Here is a 23,211-nt window from a genome sequence, read left to right as displayed (position 1 = left end):
CTGAATGAAGTGTTTTCCAGACTAATCCTCTCAAGCCCCCCCCCCCCCGTCGGTTACATGATAAACCACTTTCTGCCGCTCGATCGCCACACTAAACACTTAAATAACGAGAGCCCGCAGACAGCGCATGACTTCGGAAGTGGAATTCAGAAACAGCAGCAGAATAAGGAAGATAAGTGTGTGTGTCTGTGTGTGTGTGTGTGGGAGGGGACTCACCTGAGAAAGACTGTCTCTCCTTGTCGGACGGTGATATTGTCCATCACTTTGTTGTCGGATTGAGAATCCCCTTGGCTACGGACCGGTAACCCTGCAAGCACAAGGAACAAAATCCTCAGGGAGAGGAAAACTGTGCATTTGGAAAAAGCGACAAAGTATCTCCGGACAGACATCGTCTTTAGCCGTCAAAGGCGCACAAACTAAAATCCCACAGCGAGACAATGAGGCGGTCTTCCGCCTTGAATGGAGATTATTTTACTCCCAGTTCATTAGTCTTAATCCAAATCTTCTCGACAGGTATTCTAGGGGTGAAGAGTAGGAGAGACAGAGGACACTGTCGGACTGCGCTGTGAAATATCCACTGCCTCTTCTTTAAAAGTGGGGAGAAAAAACTAATGATTCTCATTACTCCTGGGGGAGGCAATGATGTATGTATTCCAAGTTTTTTGTTTGTTGTTTCGTTTGTTTTTTTTTTTGTTTTAATATAGCTAGAAATAAACAAAATGCACAGAACCCTTCACAGATGTGCTGAAATGTTTTGTCTGCAGTGAACAGTAGATGGAAAGCCAGATATATCTCTCAGGTCCTGTGGGCTTTGGCTGGATTTTTTTTTATTTATTATTTTGGATACTGTTTGTCTGCTGCTGATAATATGCCACTTCCTCTTTTTTTTCTCCATTAGTTTCCTCAGTTTTTAATGGGCATGCTGTACACCATGCCCAGACAGTTTTAGTTCTTTGGAATCACCTTGTTGGTGCAAAAGTATTATTTTATGTCTGTCCGACTGTTATCTTTGTCATTTTTCTTGTACATTCAGTTAAAGAAATGGATTTATTTATGTGCCTAAAGACACACATTAAAATTGGTTCTTATCTGTTATGTGTAGACATAACACTAGTTCATTGCTTGAATTAGGTGCCTTTTGATATGATACATTGGTCAGTGTTAAATGGCTAAAAAAACAAACAAAAAAAGATTCCTTTGAAAATGGTCAGGTACAAGGACTGGACTCAAAATAAGTGAACAAACAGCTAATGTCCAAGACCACATTAAAAACTGCAAGAAATTATTGTTCCTTGGAAGCAAGCTATGAAGAAATGGAGTGAGTGGCTCACAACTTTTGCACTGTACTCGAAATTGATTTAAACATGAGTTAACCAATTTCAAAAAAGGAACTGTTTGTATTGAGGTGTACAAAAGTACGAATGCTTTTGTCTAATTGGTGATTATCACAAAGTGTAAGCCAGCACTATGGAGAGCCGTTTCACTCAAAATTAAATAAATAAAATAAATACTGCTATTGATAAATTATTAATAAATACTCCATAAAATAAATAAATATCCCCATGAAATAAAACAAAAGATTTTTAAAAGATTTTTTTTATTTGATTTTGATTTATTTCAAGTAGGGATGCGCCAATCCGATATTCAGTATTGGTATCGGTCCGATACTGGCCTAAATTACTGGATCGGATATCGGAAGGAAATAAAAAAATGTAATCCGATACATTAAATAATGTTTCGCTCACATTAGCTGCATTACATTGTTCAGACATCTTCTTCTTCTTGTGGATTTGCAGTTGACCAAACCAGCTTAGAGCTGCATTACCGCCACCTACTGGAATGGAGTGGGGGATCAGGAGTTAGAAAACAACCCCCTCAGATCCTCCGGTTGCTGCGGATTCCCTTTGACACTGAGTGATCATCGCTGACATGTTGTTCCGCCTCCACCGCTCTCTGCCTTGTTTGTGTGTTGTGCTCGCTGTGCTGAGAATCAGCTGTTATTTTTTTTCTCTACTTCAGCTCCCGGACATACTGCTAGCGAGCGCAGCTATTAGCACTGGTGACCGTCCGGTACCGGAAGGACCCCTTCCCCGTCTAAATATTTTTGATACTTTAATCCCTGATTTGTGACTAAATATATACCTGCAGTAGAAACGTATTTAGGAGAATGCTTGTAAATACAAAGCATTACAAGATTGCGCTCACGCAGCCCCTAGTTTTTCACGTGAACACTGATGACGCAACAGCAGCGGTCAGCTGATTTACTGTGCAGTCTGTCTGCACAAGCGGAAAGAGGCGGAGCCGGTGAGCTCTGATGGAGCAGAAGGAAATGTTTTTCTAGTGTCCAAAAGAAGCCTTTTCGTCCCTGTAACCTCCATGAAACCTTTACTGGGAAACAGCTGGAGGTCCTTCATCAACCATCTGATCAGTAAGTGAAGAAACGAGAACTTTGTAGCTGCTCCATCCACCCTGTTTGTTTCACACAGGGAAAAACTGCAGTACAGAAGTTAAATTATGCAGATGAACTGTTGATATGAAAAAAAGTATTTCTTATCCAGTTTCTTGGGTAATCAATATAAATAGAATACAGAATTGCTAAAATAATCGATAGTTGCAGCCCTAATGAAATTTGCAACATGCCATAAGCATCACCTTCTCACACAGAAGCAACAGGATTCAGGTGATAGTTATTGTTGTAAGTAAAGTTTCTTTATATAGCGTTTTTCACAGACAGAAAAGCACTTTACAATAATTAAAACACAATATCACCCCCACCCCCAGAAAACACTATGTTAAAAACATAATAACATTACCATTTTGAAAGAAAAAGAATAAAAATAAAGTCAGAAACCAGAAAGCCTGGTTAAAAAGAAAAGTTTTCAACTATTTTTTAAATGATGCCACAGAGTCAGCTAAATGGAGCTGGAGTGGTAAACAGTTCCAGAGCTTTGGTGCCACTGCCTAAAAAGCTCTGCCCGCCCTGGTCCTTAGTCTTGTATGTGAGACAACTAAAAGACTTTGATTTTGTTGTTTGAGAGACTGTTGACTTCTTTTTTTTTTTTTTTTTTTTTAATGTTTTTAAATGCCTGGATCAATTTTAAATATCGGATTTATATCGGTATCGGCCGATATCAAATGTAAAATATCGATATCGGTATCGGACATAAAAAAGTGGTATCGTGCCATCCCTAATTTCAAGATTTATTTACTTCACAATTAATTAATTAATTTCATAATGGAGTTTTATTTTGTGACACTATTATTTTGTAAAGCTACTTTACTTATTTCAGTGACTTTTTTTTTTTTAACCCCGTTTTTCATTTCAAGCTTTTTATTTCATGTTCTTGTATTCAAAAGAGGGGGCGGAGTTTTATCTGTGGAGCGGTGCTGGTCAGGATTGGCTGAGTGCATCTGCTGTTGTGCTGGATGACACAACAAACCGATCTGTGATTATTCGGGTTGACAGACCAGCTGTTGCAAAGGTAGTGAGCATATCAACAGGAACATCCAGACGTGGGCGTCCTGCTCGCATGCTGGAAGTGTGGATATCAAGTATGCTATGCTCGATTTCTCTGAAGCAGTTCAAGACTTCATCATCAATGTCTAAGTCTAGAAGAGCACTTATTCGCCTGAGCGTTTTGAGATATTTTTCAATACCGGCCAAAATAGTATCGAATGTTAAATCATTTTGCTCAGTTTCATTAGCAAACCTTTGCATTTCATCTCAGAGTTCTCCGATGTCCTCCATATTGCCCGCTAAAGAAATTGTCATCCAGAACACGTAACAGTTGGTTCACGACTTGAAGCTAGTTGGACCAAACAGAGCTCAGCACGGGGGAATACTTTGCTGTGATTGGTCATAAATCCTGATCAGGGCCACCCCACAGATTAAACTCCACCCCCTCTTTTGAATACAAGAACATGAAATAAAAAGAGCTTAAAATGAAAAATGGGGTTAAAAAACTAAAAGTCACTGAAATATGTAAAGTAGTTTTACAAAATAAAAGTGTCACAAAATAAAACTCCAATATGAAATAAATAAATCATGAAATAAGTTCAAGTAAGATGAAAATTTCTTTTAAAAATATTTTGTTTTATTTCATAGGGATATTTATTTATTTCATGGAATATTTATTAATAGTTTATCAATAGGAGTATTTATTTATTTATTAATTTATTTAAGTTTTTAATTTTGAATGAAGTGGCTCTCCATACCAGCACAATTGCTATAACTCAAAATGATGTGTAACTACTAAACAGAGAAATGGGCCTTGAGTTAAATTCATAGGAAATAAAACACAAGGGGCAGGGCTGAATCTAGCCTGCTGTGCTTGAGTGAGCAGCTAAAAATTCTGTGTGGGAAACTTTGGTGAGACAAACAGAGCAGTCAATGAGGAACCTGCAGATTTCTGGTTTGAGTCCCTGAGTCCGAGTGGTGGTATCTCTGAGATGACTGTTTTTGTTCGCAATCCTTGACAAAAATAAACTCAAACTAGTATTGCAAACACTTTTTTTAGACTTAGTTCCATTCCTTAGGTAGCAGCCTGTGGTGGTTTGTACTGGTGGAGGAAGAGCAGTCCCTGCACGAATCAGCATCCACACATTTACATACACAAAGGCGAATTCTTTCCAAAACCTCAAAATAAAGGTTTTCTATCTTATTATTTACAAATACTGCCATGATTAATGCTGTTACACCTGCAGTAAAACCAAGGTTAAACTAATCAGTGGTTGTTAGCAAAGCAAATTGCAATGTCACACATTCTTTTTCCAAAATTAAATTCAAGAAGCTGTTCCATCTGGAAAAAAAAAACAAAACAAAACTACTCCTTTGTAAGTTAATTACAAAGGAGTAGTAGCAGTAGGATTAATTACAGTCAGTACATATCATTCAAGAACTTGTAGAACCACCTTTAGCATCAATAACTTCATCAATAACTTGAAGTCATCATTTTCTGTATGACTTTATCAGTACCTGACCTTGCTGTAGATGAACTTTAGTCCACTCTTCTTTACAACATTGCCTCAATTCTTTGAGGTTTGCAGGCATTAATTTTTTCCATAGTCCCTTCAAATATCCCTCTGCAGTAATTCAATCAGGCTGAGGCTACATGTGTAATTTTAACCACAAATACACACACACACACACACACACACACACATCCTGCACTGCTTCAAGCTCGGGTCTTGCGCAGTATCAAAAGTTTGGCTTTTGACTGGTACTGTAGATGCTCACCCACACAGATTAATGGGTGAGACTTCAATTTGTTCATGTAAATGGGGAGTCTTCTTCACACACTAAGGTTAATTATGGAGTTCCACAGGGTTCTGTGCTATAACCAATTTTATTTACATTATACATGCTTCCTTTAGGCAGTATTATTAGAAAGCATTGCATAAATTTTCATTGCTATGCAGATGACACCCAGCTTTATCTATCCATAAAGCCAGATGACACACATCAATTAGTTAAACTGCAGGAATGTCTTAAAGATATTAAGGCCTGGATGACCTCTGTTAATTCAGATAAAAAATAAAATTCTTGTACTCGGCCCCACAAATCTTAGAAACATGGTGTCAAACCAGATATTTACTCTGGATGGCATTACTTTGGCCTCCAGTAACACCGTGAGAAATCTCATTTTTGACCAGGATATGTCCTTCAATGCACATATTAAACAAATATGTAGGACTGCTTTTTTGCATTTGTGCAATATTTTTAAAATTAGAACCATCTTGTCTCAGAGTGATGCTGAAAAGCTCATTCATGCATTTATTACTTCTAGGCTGGACTATTGTAATTCATTATTATCAGGCTGTCCTAAAAGCTCCCTGAAAAGCCTTCAGCTGATCCAAAATGCTGCAGCTAGAGTACTGACAGGGACTAGAAAGAGAGAGCAGATTTCTCCCATATTGGCTTCTCTTCATTGGCTCCCTGTTAAATCTAGAATAGAATTTAAAATCCTTCTCCTCACATACAAGGTCTTGAATAATCAGGCACCATCTTATCTCAAAGACCTCATAGTACCATATCACCCCAACAGAGCACTTCACTCTCAGACTGCTGGCTTACTTGTGGTTCCTAGGATACTTAAGAGTAGAATGGGAGGCAGAGCCTTCAGCTTTCAGGCCCCTCTTCTGTGGAACCAGCTCCCAGTTTGGATTCAGGAGACAGACACCCTCTCTATTTTTAAGATTAGGCTTAAAACTTTCCTTTTTGATCAAGCTTATAGTTAGGGCTGGATCAGGTGACCCTGAACCACCCCTTGGTTACGCTGCTATAGGCCTAGGCTGCTGGGGGGTTCCCATGATGCAGTGAGTGTTTCTTTTCACTCAACTCTTTTTATTCTGTTTATACTCCACTCTGCATTTAATCATTAGTTATTATTAATCTCTGGCTGTCTTCCACAGCATGTCTTTTGTCCTGTCTCTCTCCCCTCAGCTCCAACCAGTCGTGACAAATGACTGCCCCTCCCTGAGCGTGGTTCTGCTGGAGATTTCTTCCTCTTAAAAGAAAATTTTATTTATATAATTACTAAGTTACTAATTAAACTAGCTTGCATTACTAAAGCTTTTCTGTGCACATGGGCAGATCAAACCTGCCTTTTTCCTGTACACATGCACTACAGTCAGTTCATATGGAGGAAGGAAAAAATGAGCAAGCAAGCAAAGAAAAAAAAAAAAAGAAGAGCAATCTGCAATTCTTTTCATTTTAATTGCATGAAAAGGACCAGAATGTGATCTAAAGTGAAAATTGTGCCCAGGCACTATTCACTTTTCCTAACATAACACTGACTCTTTCCTAGAAAATAACATCATCATGGCAAACACAGTGGCCAACAGAACAAGGACAGAGTAGTATTGGGCAATCTCCCAGGACAAGTATTGATATGCAGCAGAGAGAGATGTTGGGTGCTGCTACAAGCAAGCATGTGAGCTCAGCCAACCTACACGGGGACGCACTGGGGGCAATTTCAGGTTCAGTATCTTGCTCAAAGACACGTTGACATACAGAATGCAGGAGTAGGGTTCACCAAATCACAACAAACAGTCACCTCAAGGTGCTTTATATTGTAAGGTAAAGACTCTGCAATAATTACAGAGAAAACGCAACAGTCATAACGACCCCCTATGAGCAAGCACTTGGCAACAGTGGGAAGGAAAAACTCCTGTTCAAGGCACCGACCTTATGTTTATTGGTTGACCTGCTCCTCTAGTAATTTATTAATGGAGAAATAATGCTCTGAAAGGTCTACAAGCATCTCCTTCACCTTTATCAAAATGCTTGTAGTGACTGCATGAGTGCCAAATTTATTACGCTCTACAATCATTCCTACTACTGTTACATGGACGACATTCCTATACAGTAGTGCTAAAAGGAAAGTACACCTTCTTTCAATTCTAAAGATTTATATATCAGGACATCATAAAAAATAAACACATGAACATCTGTGATTACGTAACACCAACCTCAGATGAACAACACATGACATATTACATCATATTACTTATTTAACAAAAATGAAGACAAAATACAGACCCTGTGTGAAAAATTACAACTTAACTAGGAATTAAGAGGGTAAGAAACAGACAGGTACTGCTGATCAAATGCACTTGATTAACTGATCATCAGCAAGCATGACCACCACTATGAACTCAGAAGATTTGTCAGTTTGCTGGTGTCATGGTCCTGGGTCTTTGACCCAGCGTTTTCAGTTTGTTGTTCTTGGTCCTTAGTTAAGAAATTTATTATTTATTATTTTCTTGTAACTATATTTTGGAGTTTCTAGTTACTTTTTGGGTTATATTTAGGTTATATATAGGAAGGAGGACCCCAATATGCAGACTCAGGATGGTGTAATTCTCTCACTTTTATTTACGCAATACAACAAAAGATAACCATGAGCTCTCCCCGGAAATACACCAGATGGGGGAGAGACGCGAAACAGGCTAGACTTCATTTACTAACAGGACTAGGCACGGGACAGCGGACAACAACCAATGACGCGACGACGCCAAAGCAAGAACACCAACAATATATACACAGCAGGTAATGGGCAAATGGGAGACAGCTGGGAGGGAAACATAGGAAGCAAAACTAAACCCAAAGCACAAAGACCTACCAAGATAAAACAGGAAATAACCTAACGTGGTACACACTGGCTTGAGACCCGGAGATACTGACACAGGGGGAAAACAGGAACAGAACACAGGGAGACAGAAACAGAGACCGCACAACAAAACAGAACCATACAAGAACACAAAACACTGGGCCACGGCCCAGGACCATGACAAGTCCTTCAGTTTTCAGCTTGTCTTACCTTCCCTGTGTTACTGTTTATTGTTTAAGTCTCCATCTCTGGAAGGTGTTCTCATGTTTTAGTTATTTCCTGTTTTATTTTGTTAGTCTCTTGTCTCATATGCACTGTATTTTGTTTTGCTTCCTTTATCTTGTTTTCCCTGAAATGTCTCATTTCCCTAATTTCCCTCGTGTAGTGTGATTTAGTCTTTGTCGCGTGATATTGTTCATTACTACCAGCTGTCTCCTGCACCTGTCCCCGATTGGATTTATGGACTTTGTTTTTGCCTGCCAATTGGATTATCTGTTTCTACAAATAAAAGGTTCATTTCTATATATTCTACTCTGCCTCCAAGTGTGCATTTTGGGTCTGCACTCTCCACACCAACACATGCCAGCTGCTCTGCAGCATTCAGGTCTTAGCGCAATGCAAAGGAGAAAAGACATCAGCAATTTTCTAACAGAAGAAATTGTTTTTGCCCGTCAACCTGGAAAGGGTTCTAAAGACATTTCCAAAACATTTGAATCTGTCATTCTGCAGTGAGAGAGCAAAAAACCCAGCAGCTACATCTCCAACATCAGTTAGCATCAGTTAGCTTGTTAAATTTTAAAGTTCATGACAGTACAGTTAGAAAAAGACAGAAGTATCAGTATTTGAAAGGTTTGCCAGGAGAAAGCCTCTTCTTCCTAAAAAGAAAATGGAAGCATACTTAATGTTTGCAAAGTTATATGTGAACAAGCTAACACTTCTGGAACAATGTCCTCTGGACAGACAAGACCAAACTATGTGTTTCATATGGTTCATATGCTTTATGATAATGCACAGTGCCATGTTTGGAGAAAACCAAACACAGCATATTAGCACAAACCTCTCATAACAACTGTCATGTTGGAGGGGTGATGAGTTGGGCTTATTTTGCTGCCATACGACTTTGACAACTTGCAGTCAATTACCATGAACCCCTCTGTATACCAAAGTATTATAGAGTCAATTGTGAGGCCATGCATTCTGCAGCTAAAGCTTGGCTGAAATTGGGTATATATATATATATATATCAGTGGCGGATGCTGGTCTTTCAATGAGGGGATGCTCAATTTCGGCCTACATCATAAAATGTGTCGGTTTATTTATACAGCAGCACCCGCTGGACAGAAACTGCGATAGAAGTCAGAAAGAGTGATAGAAGTCAGTCTCCAAACACAAGCAGCTACAAAAAACCCCCACAAGAAATATAAGCTCGATTTGTCGCTAGTCGAGGATTAGGAAAGTCTCCGGTTCATCTCAGAACAGAATGAAAATGCTCCCATGGATGTTTACACCAAAAGATCGCTGATTCGCTCATTTCGCTGTCAATCAAAAAGGGATTCAGCCTCAGACAGATCATCCAATCATCATGCAGAAGCTGAGCGTCCGGGCCGGCCGAGGCCAGCCCACTGCCCCATAGACCCCCAGAGACGCTGAGCGTCCGATGGGCGGGACAAAGCCCAGCATTTATCCAATGACTCGTCTCGTTTCGCTGCAGTCTTTGCTTCGCTATTGAACTCTGTAGACCAGTCATACTCATCTCACGGCCCGCGGGCCAAATCCGGCCCGTGATTGGCTGGTGACCGGCCCGCGGCCATTTCTTGTAATTGCTCAAAATTAAAATAATTTTCCCTTTTATTGTGTAACAAATGCTGAATAATTCCCCCTTGTGTTCACAAAGTGAACTGTCTGTAAGACAGAATCATTAGTTTGTACATGGCCCTTTAGGTCCTAATGATTTGGGCCTTTAAGGTAGTGAACAGTTTGCGCAGGTCAAGAATCACTGCTGATCTGCAAGGAAAAGACGTGTCCTTAAATGAATATCTTGGCAAAAAATGAGTGAGGTTAGTAAGCGGAGAAAAGTTGACGTCGAAAACAGACAGTTTAATAACAAATGGACAGATGATTTTGCATTCATTTTGCCACCTCATGCCAACGCAAAACTGTTGTGTTTAATTTGCCAAAAGACAGTTGCTGTATGCAAAGTTGCTAACATTAAGCGGCATTACGAGTCAAAACATGCTAGCTTCAGTGCAGCTTTCCCGGTTGGTAGCATTGCACGAAAAGACAAGACTGAGGCCTTAAAGTTGTCTTATGCTACCACATCAACAATCTTGACGACTTCCACTACTGCTGCTGAAAAAGCCACCGCTGCTTCACTGCGTGTAACCTGGGAGCTGGCTAAAAAGGGCAAGCCATTTGTGGACGCTGAGCTTGTGAAAGTGTGCACTTTGGGAATCGTGGAGGAGTTGTTTGCCGGTGACAAACACAAAGATGACATCGTTAACCGCGTGAAGCAGGTTCAGCTTTCGGATTCAACGGCGGCACGGAGACTAGAAACTTTGTATGAGGACAGTTTTTCTACTTTACTTGCTGAACTGAAGTGGGTGGATTACATGTCAATAGCTATGGACGAGTCTACAGATGCAACAGACACTGCATAGCTGTCCGTGTTTGTGAGATATTTTAACGGGGAGCTTTTCAAAGAGGAGCTGCTGTGCCTTTTGCCCATCAAGAGCAATGCAACAGGTGAGGCCATGTACAATTCTATGAAAAGTTTCTTTGATAAGAATTCTCTGGAGCTGGATAAAATCAACCTCCTTGTAACTGACGGTGGGCCATCTATGATAGGACGAGAGAGGGGCTTAGCATCACGTCTCATAGCGGACCACCCCACAGTTAGTTCACTACACTGCATCATTCACCAGACGGTGTTGTGTGTCAAACTGTCTGGTGAAATGAAAGGAGTGATGGACACAGTGATCAAAATTGTAAATCACATTCGCTCAACTTCAAGTTTACAGCACCGGCTTTTCAAAATGCTACTACAGGAGCAAGAAGCTCAATATTCAGACCTACTACAGCACAATGATGTCAGATGGCTGAGCAGGGGGCGAGTCCTACAGCGCTTCTTTGCACTGCGCAAAGAAATCACAGAATTTCTTTCCGGTCAAAAAACAAAGAAAGCAGAGGAGTTCTCTCAGTTTATGCAAGATCAGGAATCTGTGGCTCTGGTTGCATTTCTGTGTGATATCACTAATCACTTGAACCATCTTAACCTGCAGCTCCAAGGTGGGGATTCGAATGTGGGAGAGCTCTTTGAAAAAGTGAGCGCTTTTCAGACAACCTTGGGCGTATTCGTGACGGACATAGAGGGGAAAAAACTTCACTTCCCTACCCTGCGTGATGTTCCTACAAATGGGATTGTGCTGTCACGAATGGTAGCACTGTTAAAAAATCTGTCAGAGAACTTCAGATCGCAGTTTCACAACTTCAAAATCCCACAGCAACTGCTACTGTTTGTGCGCAACCCGTTCGCCGTTGCTGTCACCGGGAGCTGCCCAGCAGAGGCAAAAAACGCTGTGCCTGCTATCAGTGAGGGCGCTTTCCAGCTGGAACTGGTCCAGATGCAGGCTAATGATGTCCTAAAAGCCAAGTTCAGAGAGGAGAGACTGTGTGAATTTTGGGCACACTCTGTTCATCAGTATCCGAACTCTAAAAGACTCGCTATATACATTTTGACAATGTTCGGATCCACTTACATATGCGAGTCGGGGTTTTCAGTGATGAATCTAATTAAGGACAAAAAGCGCAATAGACTCACCGATTCACATCTCAACCAGTGCTTGCATATTGCCTTGACCTCTCAGAAACCAAACTTCAGTAAGCTCTCAAAGGAAACGAGATGTGTTACCTCACATTAAGCATGTAGTCAGTAACTAATAGTATGTGATGCATGAAGAGGTTAAAACATAAACATCTGATTACATACCTGTGCTGTCTGTTCCAAACTTTAAAATAACTGAAATATAGTAAAGCAGTTTTTTTTTTTTTTAAATTGTATTTCTGAACTATTCCAACATTTGGTGGCTTGCACTGTGCAGTTATGTGTTTAATATATTTTATAAACAGCTTTCACACCAAAAGAGCTGAAATATGTTCATTCTATGCCTAAGAACTGTTAATAATCATTTTCATTTTTGAATTTGTCCAATATTTGCCTGCATAATAGGAAACGTTCCAGCTATGCTGTTCAAGATGGTTCAAAATATATCTTGCTGAATTGCAGTGGAGCTAATAAAATGCATCAAAATATGAGCACAAGCTATCAGTCTTTTTTAAAGTTTGCTCATTTTATATGAATGTAGTTTAATGGCTGGCCCTCGGCCACTTCTCATTTTCCAAATGTGGCCCTCGGCTAGATCAAGTTGAGTATCCCTGCTGTAGACGCTCAGCGTCCACGCTGTTTAAAGCGATGTGAAGCTGCGGGAACGAGTGAGAGGAAAGCCGCGTCGTTAGCAGTGATAAGAAGCTGATTCTGAACAAAAGTTGAGCGCGTTGTAGCGAATATTTAGTCAGTGACATGTACACACAACAGTATATATTTGACCACTTATTTTTTGACATTTTAGGGGAAGCTGAGCTTCCCTTGCAGTCTTAGAGCAATCGCCTCTGATATATATATATATATATATATATATAATAAATAATTAAGTTTTCATTTTGCTACAAACATTATTATATCAAATCTCTATTTACTCTTGACCAAAAATAAAAAGTTTTGGGTGAAAAATTCAAGCACTGAGTAGCAGCAAGTAGACTTTTGTGTGAATCTCACACACAGGATGCATATATTACAGTTTTTTCTGCACTTCTTTATATGTTTTCCCCTCTCCAATCAACATTTTAAAGAACGCTTTTCTTTTGAACGATGTCTTGAACGGCCCATTTTTCTCAGGTTTTCAGTGAGAAATGCATGTACAACACGTGTTGACTTCATCCTTAAATAAGGGCCACCTGATTGACACCTGTTTTTTCACAGAATGAATGACCTCACTGATTGAACTCTATACTGCTATTATTTGGAACACGCCCCTTTCAATTACTTATTCAATTACACAGACTCAGGAGCATGCATCTCATGAATGTTGGGTCTGTTGGTTTTCTATGTCTCTACTACACCTACTGGTAAATTGTTTGCCATGTAGTAACATGATTTCTACCAAAAAGATTGATTGATCTGGTTAGTCATGTTGGACTGCTGTTATTTTGAGCACAACTGTATATAGCTTCAACCCTTTTATTTGGCTGCTGCGCTCTAAGATTTGTGGCAGCTGGATTAGTGCTGTTCATTTTTGCTTAAAGTGATATTGGGAGGTAAAAATTGGCAAACCTGTGGGACCTGTCCAACCATTCCTAATACATTTGGTAAAGCTATTTATGTCAGTGGAGGTTTGGGAGGCATTTCTCTTGTTTTGTGGCCAGCCAGGGAGCTTAGGCATTGTATATTTGTTTTAACTTATAGCCTATTGCTCTGTTTCTTTCTTACAAGAGTGTTTTTTGTTTTTTGTGTGTGTGTGTGTGTGTGTGTGTGTGTGTGTGTGCGTGCGTGCGTGCGTGTGTGCGTGCGTGCGTGCGTGTGTGTAGTTTTCGCCTTGGAAACCCTGAAGTCAATTTTCTTCCTCTCTGTTTATTTTTACCTTATGTTTTTGCCTTTCTCATACAGTAATCATGTTTGGAGGTTTGTGTCATGGTCTGCTGACCCCTAGACTCTGAGCAGTTGTAACAGTAACAAACTTTATCTCAATTCAGAAGGCAGCCTTTGTAACAAACAAGAGAAAATTATTACAATATATAATCTATGATCAAGCTAAATTGAACTGTCCATATTTAATGAGTCATGGCCTTGTTCAATGTGAAGGATAAAGAAACAGAACAGAATTTAGGAAAGTCATACTTGTTTGTGAGTTCCTGAGTGGCTGTGGTTGTGAACCCTTGTGCTGTATTTGTTATCTCTTTATAAAATCTTAAAAAATGTCCTGAGAAAATACCTGAGGACGAAAGGATTACTTTACCTCTATTTATGGTTCAACACACGGAATGATGAGACTCTTTCATTTAACAAACTTGCTGTTCTGGATTTTGCTTTTAATTATATCACTTTCTGAATCTTATGGGAGAGCTTAAAATTCACCTCTTCATTCCATTTAAAGTATATATATATATATATGCAGAACACTTTCATACAGACTTTAAAAACCATCCAACGTTTATTATTTAATAATTATAAAGTATAATTATACCACCCAGTGCTTTGTTGTAGAAGTGATGTTTCTGTTGTTGATCCATTCTTATAATCCCTGATGGAATAAAATGTGGAAGGGTAGAGAGGCTGCTGCTCCACTAATCACCAAAAGCCATGCTTGCTTGGTTTATCCTAATTACTGTCTTTTCAGTCTGTCAGCAGCCTCATCACAGTCTATAGTTTGACATAAAATATTCCTGTGTACATGCAGTTATTCAGTTGTGTGCTTGCAACTGCTACAGTTCTCATTCATTTAATGCCAGCATTCACCTGTGCATTTCAGTACAAAATATTTTGCCTCTCAGCACTTTTATTTCATTTTGTCAGTCAGTGGACAGCAGGTAACAAAGTCATATGAACACAAATAGCAAGCACTGAAAGTGAATCCGAGTGTATTTGAAGTTTCTCTCATTATGCTATAACACTTGCACAATTTAAATTCTCTTGTTATTAAAATCTGAAAACTGAGTATCATCTACGTTTCTTAATCTTTAGGGTGAGATATCCACATGGCAAGAATGACAACAGGCTTTAATTAGTTTCACTCTCAAAGTGCAAGTTAGTCTGTGCCTGAAAGGCCTCAAGAATGTCTGTCTGGACATTGAATCCAAAATCCATCATCCATCTCACTCACCTACTTTCACTCTACGTTTACACACCACTCTGCTTTTAATCTTTAGGCAATATTAATCTCTGGCTCTCTTCCACAGCATGTCTTTTGTCCTGTCTCTCTCCCCTCACCCCCAACCAGTCACAGCAGATGACCCCCCCTTCCTGAGCCTGGTGCTGCTGGAGGTTTCTTCCTTCCCACTGCCACCAAGTGCTGCTAATAGGGGGTCTGTCACAGGGTAACCCGTGCTCCTAGAGGACTAAATGTGGTAATGGCCAATAACACACTGGAAGCACTTCTACTATTATGACATCTTACCGACAAAATAGAGGTTGTTTTGGTGGTGAATGTGAGGCCAGTGCTACTGTGGTCCAGTCCTTCACTGGGTTACTTTATTTAGTTAGATGCAATAGGATGCAGATTTTTTTTTTCTAAGCATTACCAGTGTCATTATTTCCATGCTATAAAAAATAAAGATACAATGGGCCCACACATTCAAAACTATTTATTAGTACAAAGTCATGTCAATTATCAATATTAGCAAAATGTTTGATGAATGCTCTGCTCCATGCTGCCACCATCTTGGAGATCCAAACTGCCAAACAGGATGTGGAAGATTCCAAATCTTTTATAGTTCGGGGAAGATTTGGAGCTTACTAAGTGAGTAAGAAAGCAGAGGGGAATTTACCACTATTTAGAGATAGAAAGCTATTTCTGTGAGTTGGTGAGAAGGACACACAGACAACATTACTGGAATGATCTGACTGTGAGGAGCCAAAAGACAGTGAGTCTGTGTGTGTGTGTGTGTGTGTGTGTGTGTGTGTGTGTGTGTGTGTGTGTGTGTGTGTGTGTGCGTGCGTGTGTGTGTGTGTGTGTGTGTGTGTGTGTGTGCGTGTGTGTGCGTGTGTGTGTGTGTGTGTGTGTGTGCGCGTGTGTGTGTGCGTGTGTGTGTGTGTGTGTGTGTGTGTGTGTGTGTGTGTGTGTGTGTGCGTGTGTGTGTGCATGTGTGTGTGTGTGTGTGTGTGTGTGTGTGTGCGTGTGTGTGTGTCCTCCCCAGGTGAAATGAATACTAGATGGTTAAAAAAATGTGAAACCTCTGCAGCTTCCCTCTTTGTTGGAAATCATATTCATGTCAAACAGTGACTTTTTGAGGGTGGGTGGGAGTGAGGGTTGCAGGGCCGAAAAAAAGTGCCTAATATTTACTACTTTTGATACACTGCAAACGAACTCGTGTATCGATGATCTTGTATTAAAGCTTCAGAAGGGGTAAATGGAATGTTTTGCTTTGCTCTTAGGTAGGGAAACTGCTAATTGAGAGAGTTAATTGTGAATTCTCATGTGGTTTATTCTGGGGTTGGGATTTGGGTTTTATAAGCCTGGGTCAATGGGCCCGAGCATTAGAGAGTAGTGATGTTCGATACCACAGATTTCCTTTTCAATCCAATACTGAATATGAAAGCCTATAATTTTTATGGGACAGAATCCAAGACCAGCACACTGACCCACTTTTCTCAATCTGTGAGGGCATTTAATGGGAAGCAATTGTTTTCTAAACTGCAGACTCAAAAATGTGAAAACTTGTTTTATTTTGTTTGTAGTGGTGTTATAAGGATACTATACTGAACAGGTTCCTATGTCATAGTTCCTAAGAGCATGTAATAAGCCTGGATGAAGTAAAAATATCACCTGATAGAATCAAAGCTGTTTATAGTCCAGCTCTTGGAAAAAAAAAAGAGAGAGAAACAGATGCCACCATCCAGAACAGTGAGCCTCCAGGCTGCACATTTTACAGTCATGTCAGTCAACCTGCTCATGGTGCTGCAACTCATCATGGAATATACACCTTTTTAAACATTATTTGGGACACTGCTCTGCACCACTGTCTGCCTCACAGGAATAAAGTTTTCAAGCAAATGAATGAACAGGGTACAGCCTCCTGCAGTGATATCTAATATTCTCCATCTAAAGTACATGTTTAGTCAGCCACACATTTTCACTATTTAGATTGCTGCATGCTAAATCAATAAATGAGAGCATTTGGCCTAAATAAATAAAACAGATTATGAGGGGAAATAAAAATGCAACAGATGAATATGTTCTGTCAGAAAGGTGTCATTCATAGCCTAAGTGTGAAGACTCTAATTTTGGACAGGTCAGAATAATTCGAGCTGGGCCTTGTAATTACAGAAGTTAATTATTTTTAATGACACCACTTCTGTTTATTAAATGCAGGTATGCTTGTGTATAAATAAAAAAAAAAAAAACTTTTGCTATGTATTGAGAAAACCAATATAGGCTATCCAAATCACTTAAACACCATATCCAATTATTTAATTACACCAAAGTGCAATTAAATACCATCTTATTTGAATGATTACTGTCACATAAATGAGAGTGACAGAGAGAATGTGAGAGACAAAAAGAGACTCTGGGTGAGCTGCACTGAATTATATTAACAGAGAGCAGTGAACTACACTGTAAATTCATTAAGTTCAGGAGAAATCACCTATGCTTTCAAGGAGAAAAAACAAGCAGCAGTTTTTAACTCTAATTCCCATCTTATCCATGGTTTTTCTGCTTTCAATGGAAAATGTATTTACTGCATTAAGTGAACTCACTAATCCCTTATTAGGTGCATTCTGCTCAGCCAGAAACTGAAGTAGTATTCCTACTTAAAAACGTGTGAAATTCTAAATAAAAGTATAAGAAAACCACATCTGTTAACTGCAGGTGACCTAACTGTTAACAACTCACATTACAAACTAGTTTCTTCCACTGAGACTAAATAAGCAACACAACAAAGCTATGCAAGTTCAGTATAATCAAAATCCCAGACTCATCCACAGGGGTATACAATTTTAAAAAAAAAGCAAAAAAACCAAAAAACTTTATCCTCTGCTGAACAACTTCTGAACTTTGAATCTTCATGCTTGCTGAGATTTAAAAAGAACTGGCCTGTTGTGATGGTCATTTGTTTATGATAGTAGAATATATGTTGTATTTTACTTTTTTTAGAAAAGAAAACACATTTAGTATTTAGAGAATTGAAAAACCTAAGAAAATATTTATCATGGGTAGTCAGGATGGGCCCGGTGTTGAAGTGGGTGGGCCCTGGTGCCTTAGGCCCAAAATGCCATTGCAGCGTAGCAATAAAGGCACTGAAAATTTCACTTCGCTGTGGCACATGTTTCTCTCATTTTGCTTACTGTTTTGATTTTAAAACCTACAGCATGGGGGTATTTTATACAGATGTTTTTATAATGTTTTTGTACTTTACAAAAAAAATACTGCCTACTCCTACGATAAAGAACATAAACCTCTAACATATATCACAAATATTCTATTCTATTCTATTCTATTCTATTCTATTCTATTCTATTCTATTCTATTCAGCTAGTTCAAGCAGGCAACTTTTGTGCATGTTTTATACAAAACACACCCTCCTACTTTTGCTGGTCTGAATTCAAATTTTTCATTTCTTACTCTGTCATGTCACTGCTGCTGCTGCTGCTGCTGCTCTGCATTGCTGCTTCCTGTTTCAGTCCCTCCACCACTCCAGCATTAATTTGTAGGATGTAATGTTTACTCTACACTCCCCAATTTCTTCATGTATCATATTTGCAGGATGTGATGTAGCTTTAGGGATTCTGCAACATGGGGCAGAGCTGCAGTAGGATAATGGACTGCCAGCAGACCTGGGGTCAGCAGGTTGACCTCTTCTCATGATGTGCATGACTGCACACAATTATAAAAAATGAAGTAATGTGATTGGTCCAAATGTAATGGAGATGGTTTAAAGGTGGAAAATGTGTTCAGTCTGCTTTTTAAGGAACATAGCACATGTGTCTAATCCAAACCATCAGACGACTTGTGCAGTATATCAGTAAGATCTGCTTCCATGGATTTCACAGTCATTGTCACTGAAAGGTAAATTTAATAAGAAGTTTCATTTCCTCAATCTGCAAGTGAAAAATTGTAATATTTCATCATAAATTATATAAGGAAGGACAACTATTGAGCTAGTTTATGAATTGTTTGTGAATTGTTTTCAGTTAGTTGCATTTTAAAAGCAGTGTATTAAAAGAGATGGAGATTCTGTAATAAATTTCTCACTGTAAGGTAAATAAAAACCACAAAGACAAAGTGCAAAGAAGAGCTCATGTACTTGGAGGTAATGGTGTCTACCTGGACTAATGGTAATCGTGCAGGCTTAATTGTAAGGGTTGATTTGGGGGACCACAGGAAAAAGAAGCTGGGTGAAGGCAATAAATGACACTCCTGCTTCAAATGCTGTCAAAATGTCACTGAGCAAAGTGCTTAACCTTCATTAATTCCTCTGGAGCAGACTGGACAGCTTCCTAACATAATGTGAAGAAGTGCACTGCTGGAAAAACACATTTACTCAGCACAGTCTTACTTCTCTGGCTGAAGGTTCAGTCAGAACATTCTGTTGGTGAATCCACCCAGAGCAGAACTGAGTTCTTTGGAAAACATAAGATCCCCAGTATGCTGAAGACAACAAATAACCTGTTCTCTGTTGCTAATCTGAATGAACGACAGAGTAAAAAAGATTGACATGAGGTGTGCATGTGAGAAATACTGACAACTGAATATCTTCCAAATTCAGTGTCTCACAATGTCACTGCTAATCAGCTTTCTATAGGACTGAGTACCTAATCATCATAATCAGTTTAATGACTACTATTAACTGTCCTCCACACATGTCAATCAAACTGTGATGGTTAAGAGAAAAGTGTTCTGCAGTGTGCTTTCAGCAGAGTTCAAGCAATGGCTTCAGCAATCAAACCCATTACTGCAAATCATTAAAATCAGTCAGAACAACCACAAGTGCTTTTCTGCACTTATTTCTTCATTTCACATACTGTAGATGTGCATCAGTCCTCATATTTCAAGAATGCTATTAAATAAGCAAATTGTCTGCCAGCACTGTCTCACTCTCAATTCAGCACATATAAAGGTTTGGTCAGCACTCCAAAAAAAACCAAAGGAGCCTGTCACGGTCCTAGGGTTTTATGCTGCTTTGGGGTTTTGATTTCCGATTGATTGATTTGCTTGCCACCCTCAATCAGTCATCAATGTACATAAAGTCTTCTCCTCTTTAATCCTTGTCAAGACATATGTTTGTGTTCTGTTTTGTGCAGCCTGCTATTTTCACTGATTTAATTCCTGGCTTTCTGGGTTTTTGGATTGCTGTTTTACCCCAGCTTTTAGGTGTTAATTTTGGATTTTTCTATCAGCCAGCATTAAGGCTTGCTTTGATTTCATTCTTTTGTACTGGTGTCCTACATCTAGGTCAGTTTTTGTACTTCATGACAGCACAAACTGAAAAATAATGAAGTTTAACATTAATCTTTGCATAGTTCAATGTGGAGCCCACCGTAAAACAGAATAGGCTCGAGTGTTACAGTTCGTTTTTGAACTTGGAATTATAGTTTCACCAAATGATTATGATCAGCAGGTGAAGTTTCATCTGTTGTCATGGAGATCACATTTAAGGATTACATGTTGATTGCATGTTGATCTTTTCCCAAAACAGCTTCTGATTCCCACTCAGTGATTTTGACCTGTTCCCAGTCAGTGCTGGTGTTGGCAAAGCCATCTCCTTAACAACTGCGAAAGCTCTCTCCAGTTTATCATTTTGATTAAACTGTCATTGGCAAGTTCAGTGACTTCCACCTGTTATTTTCCCGAGAATCTTTTGTATGTGAAGTACAAAGTTGTCTCCCAGTTTTTCAGTGTTGCCTAGATTAAAAAAATAAAAAATAGTAAAGAAAGCGCTAACAACAGAGATCAGGGATCAATCCCAAACTGGTTGTTAGGTTTAGGCACACTCAACAGCCCTGTGTCCACACCTGAAAGACTCACAGACTCCACTGTTCAGAATGAGTTTTAATGTTTTATTTAAACCAAATAGTAGTATAACAACATAACTTATTGCAGATATAGTTGTCTGATAGGCAGAAGTATTGCAGATTGTGTCCAGTCTTACTGACCATTCTGCCAGGCCACAAATCCCCAACAAGCAGCCTGTTGCCAAGTTCGACGTTTAGACTTTACTAGTCCCATCTTTATATCAATAAGCATTGCTTCACATTGTCTGAACATGTTGGCCGTTGTGGATTAGGAGAAGCACTGGCACAAAATGCAACATCAGATACAATAACATACATAAACTGCCTTTATTTGTGGCAAACTGACAATTAATACAGTAATTTTATTAATAATTTGATCTTATCATCAGATGTGCTTCCTCTGTTCAAAGGTAACTGCTGGCATAATTGGTCTATGATTGTTCAGGCAACAGGATGTTGCCTCTTTTTGTTTTCACTACCACTGTCTGGCATCATAACAGTGATTCATAGACACAGTGACTGTCCTTCTTGCACCAGATGTGCAAGGAATGAATCGTGCTGGTGCTCTGGACAGGAAGCTAAATGCTATCTCTGCCGCTCTGCACTGTGATCTGCCTTGATGACTTCCAGATGGCTATCCTCCATTTTTAAGACCCATTTTGTTCACAAGGGAAGCTTGGGCAATGAGAGCTTAGTCACTGGCATTAATGAAATATTACCTCTTACTGGAACGAGTGCCACAGTGAGAAGATTTCAGTAAAGCTGGACATCTCAAGCTTAGTGTGGTGAAAAGAATAATACATCTGGAAAATATATCTAGATACTTTAAAGTGTGAGAACCTTGTCGACACCACAGAATAAACCAAACTGAATGTGAGATAGCCCCTGTGATGTCACCAACATGAAAAGTTACCCGCAAGTGGCCGCCATATTGGAATGCTCCCACGTCAGAGTGAATGAATGAACAGCTGCACGTGTTTCTGGAGCTATTTTCCCTGCCCGGAAGTGAATTATTCCACCTGAAAGTCACCTATTCATTGTTGCAGCTTTTTAATAGTTTCTCTTATAAAAGCCATGGGTTTTACTTAATATGCAGGGTGATCAATCTCAGTGAATGTATGCTTTGCACACATGCCACAAAATTAGGATGCTTTTATGACATGGATTTTCATTACAATTTTAATATCTGTAATGAGTACACAGCATGACCAGATGGTTATGATGATGAGTCGTTTATCCACATGTCAATTCAGATTGATGACTAAAACAAAACTGGCAAAGGCAGCTGCCATTCCTATAGCCCATAAACAAAATCAAACTTTCCTATTTTCTTATTTTCTCTACCACTTCCACAGCAACTTCAGAGTTCAGCATCAGTTCAGTACATTCTAATTAGTATGGGTGAAAATTCAAATCAGCCAATAAAATAGGAACAGAAAAGAGAAACATAAGGCATTTTATACATGTTTTTATTATATACAAAGGACAATATTTACTACGTGTAATTTTTATCAGTTCCAGCAAAGAAAGGGAGTAAATAAACGATAGGGTGTTCATTATACAATATATACTGATTATTATGTTTTATTCTAAACTTCAGCATGTCAATCAAACAATTAGTTGAGAGACAGCAAGAGAGAGAAGAGAGACATGCCAGCTGACAAGAAGACTTTCTTCAATTTGTTCATCTCCCTTCACTGTAAACCCAGATTTTAATTCCACTTAAAAATACTGAGGCGGCTGGGTGACTTAGTGGTTAAGCCGGCGACCACATGCACACGCCGCGCTGCGGTGCGGGAGGCGTGGGTTCTCATCCCGGCCCGGCGCCGATTTGCCTGCGTGTTTTCCCCTGTATCTTTCCCCCATTTCCTGTCTCTCTCCACTGTCACGAAAAGCTGCTGTGGCCAAAAATGAAAAAAAAAAAAAATACTGAGTTCATATTACTTAAAATTGCCTAGAATGTGAACATTATTTTTTAATGCTGAGTAGACTGTACTTTTTTTGTCTTTATGTCTCGAACTTTGTAAATTATGTTTTTCGCCTGTTGTTTCCTAAGTTTCCATGACAGCAGCTTGGAAGCTTTAGGCCCTGCCTCATAGTATCTTTGTCTCATATATTTGAGTTTTTTTTAAATTTCTTCATTTAGAATTTTGTGAATCTCCTGTTTAACAGGCCTCATTTGTTCCAACAGTGAGGGATTTCTATTAATCGAATGCATCTGTTCCAATCTTTTCAAATTTTCCTGCAGATCTGATAGTTTTTTGCTCTGATCTTCTTCAGATTGGCACATTTTGCAATTATTTTGCCCCTAATATATGC

General features: G+C 39.2%; 1 protein-coding gene across 4 annotated transcripts in view; it reads right to left on the bottom strand.

The window, feature by feature from the left end:
- The window catches only part of ntm (neurotrimin), a 561,945-nt gene that overhangs the window by 216,504 nt on the left and 322,230 nt on the right, over positions 1-23,211 (bottom strand). For 3 of the 4 annotated variants that reach the window (XM_030745782.1, XM_030745783.1, XM_030745785.1), the window contains exon 1: positions 217-553. In XM_030745782.1, the coding sequence (XP_030601642.1) occupies positions 217-389 (173 nt within the window). In that variant the 5' untranslated portion in view covers positions 390-553. Of the gene's footprint in view, positions 1-216; positions 554-23,211 lie in introns of those variants that run through there. The other variant, XM_030745784.1, reaches the window with a different exon arrangement.

Source organism: Archocentrus centrarchus, chromosome 14 (genome assembly GCF_007364275.1).
Source record: "Archocentrus centrarchus isolate MPI-CPG fArcCen1 chromosome 14, fArcCen1, whole genome shotgun sequence".
NCBI lineage: Eukaryota > Metazoa > Chordata > Actinopteri > Cichliformes > Cichlidae > Archocentrus > Archocentrus centrarchus.
This window is presented reverse-complemented; position numbering and strand designations above follow the sequence as displayed.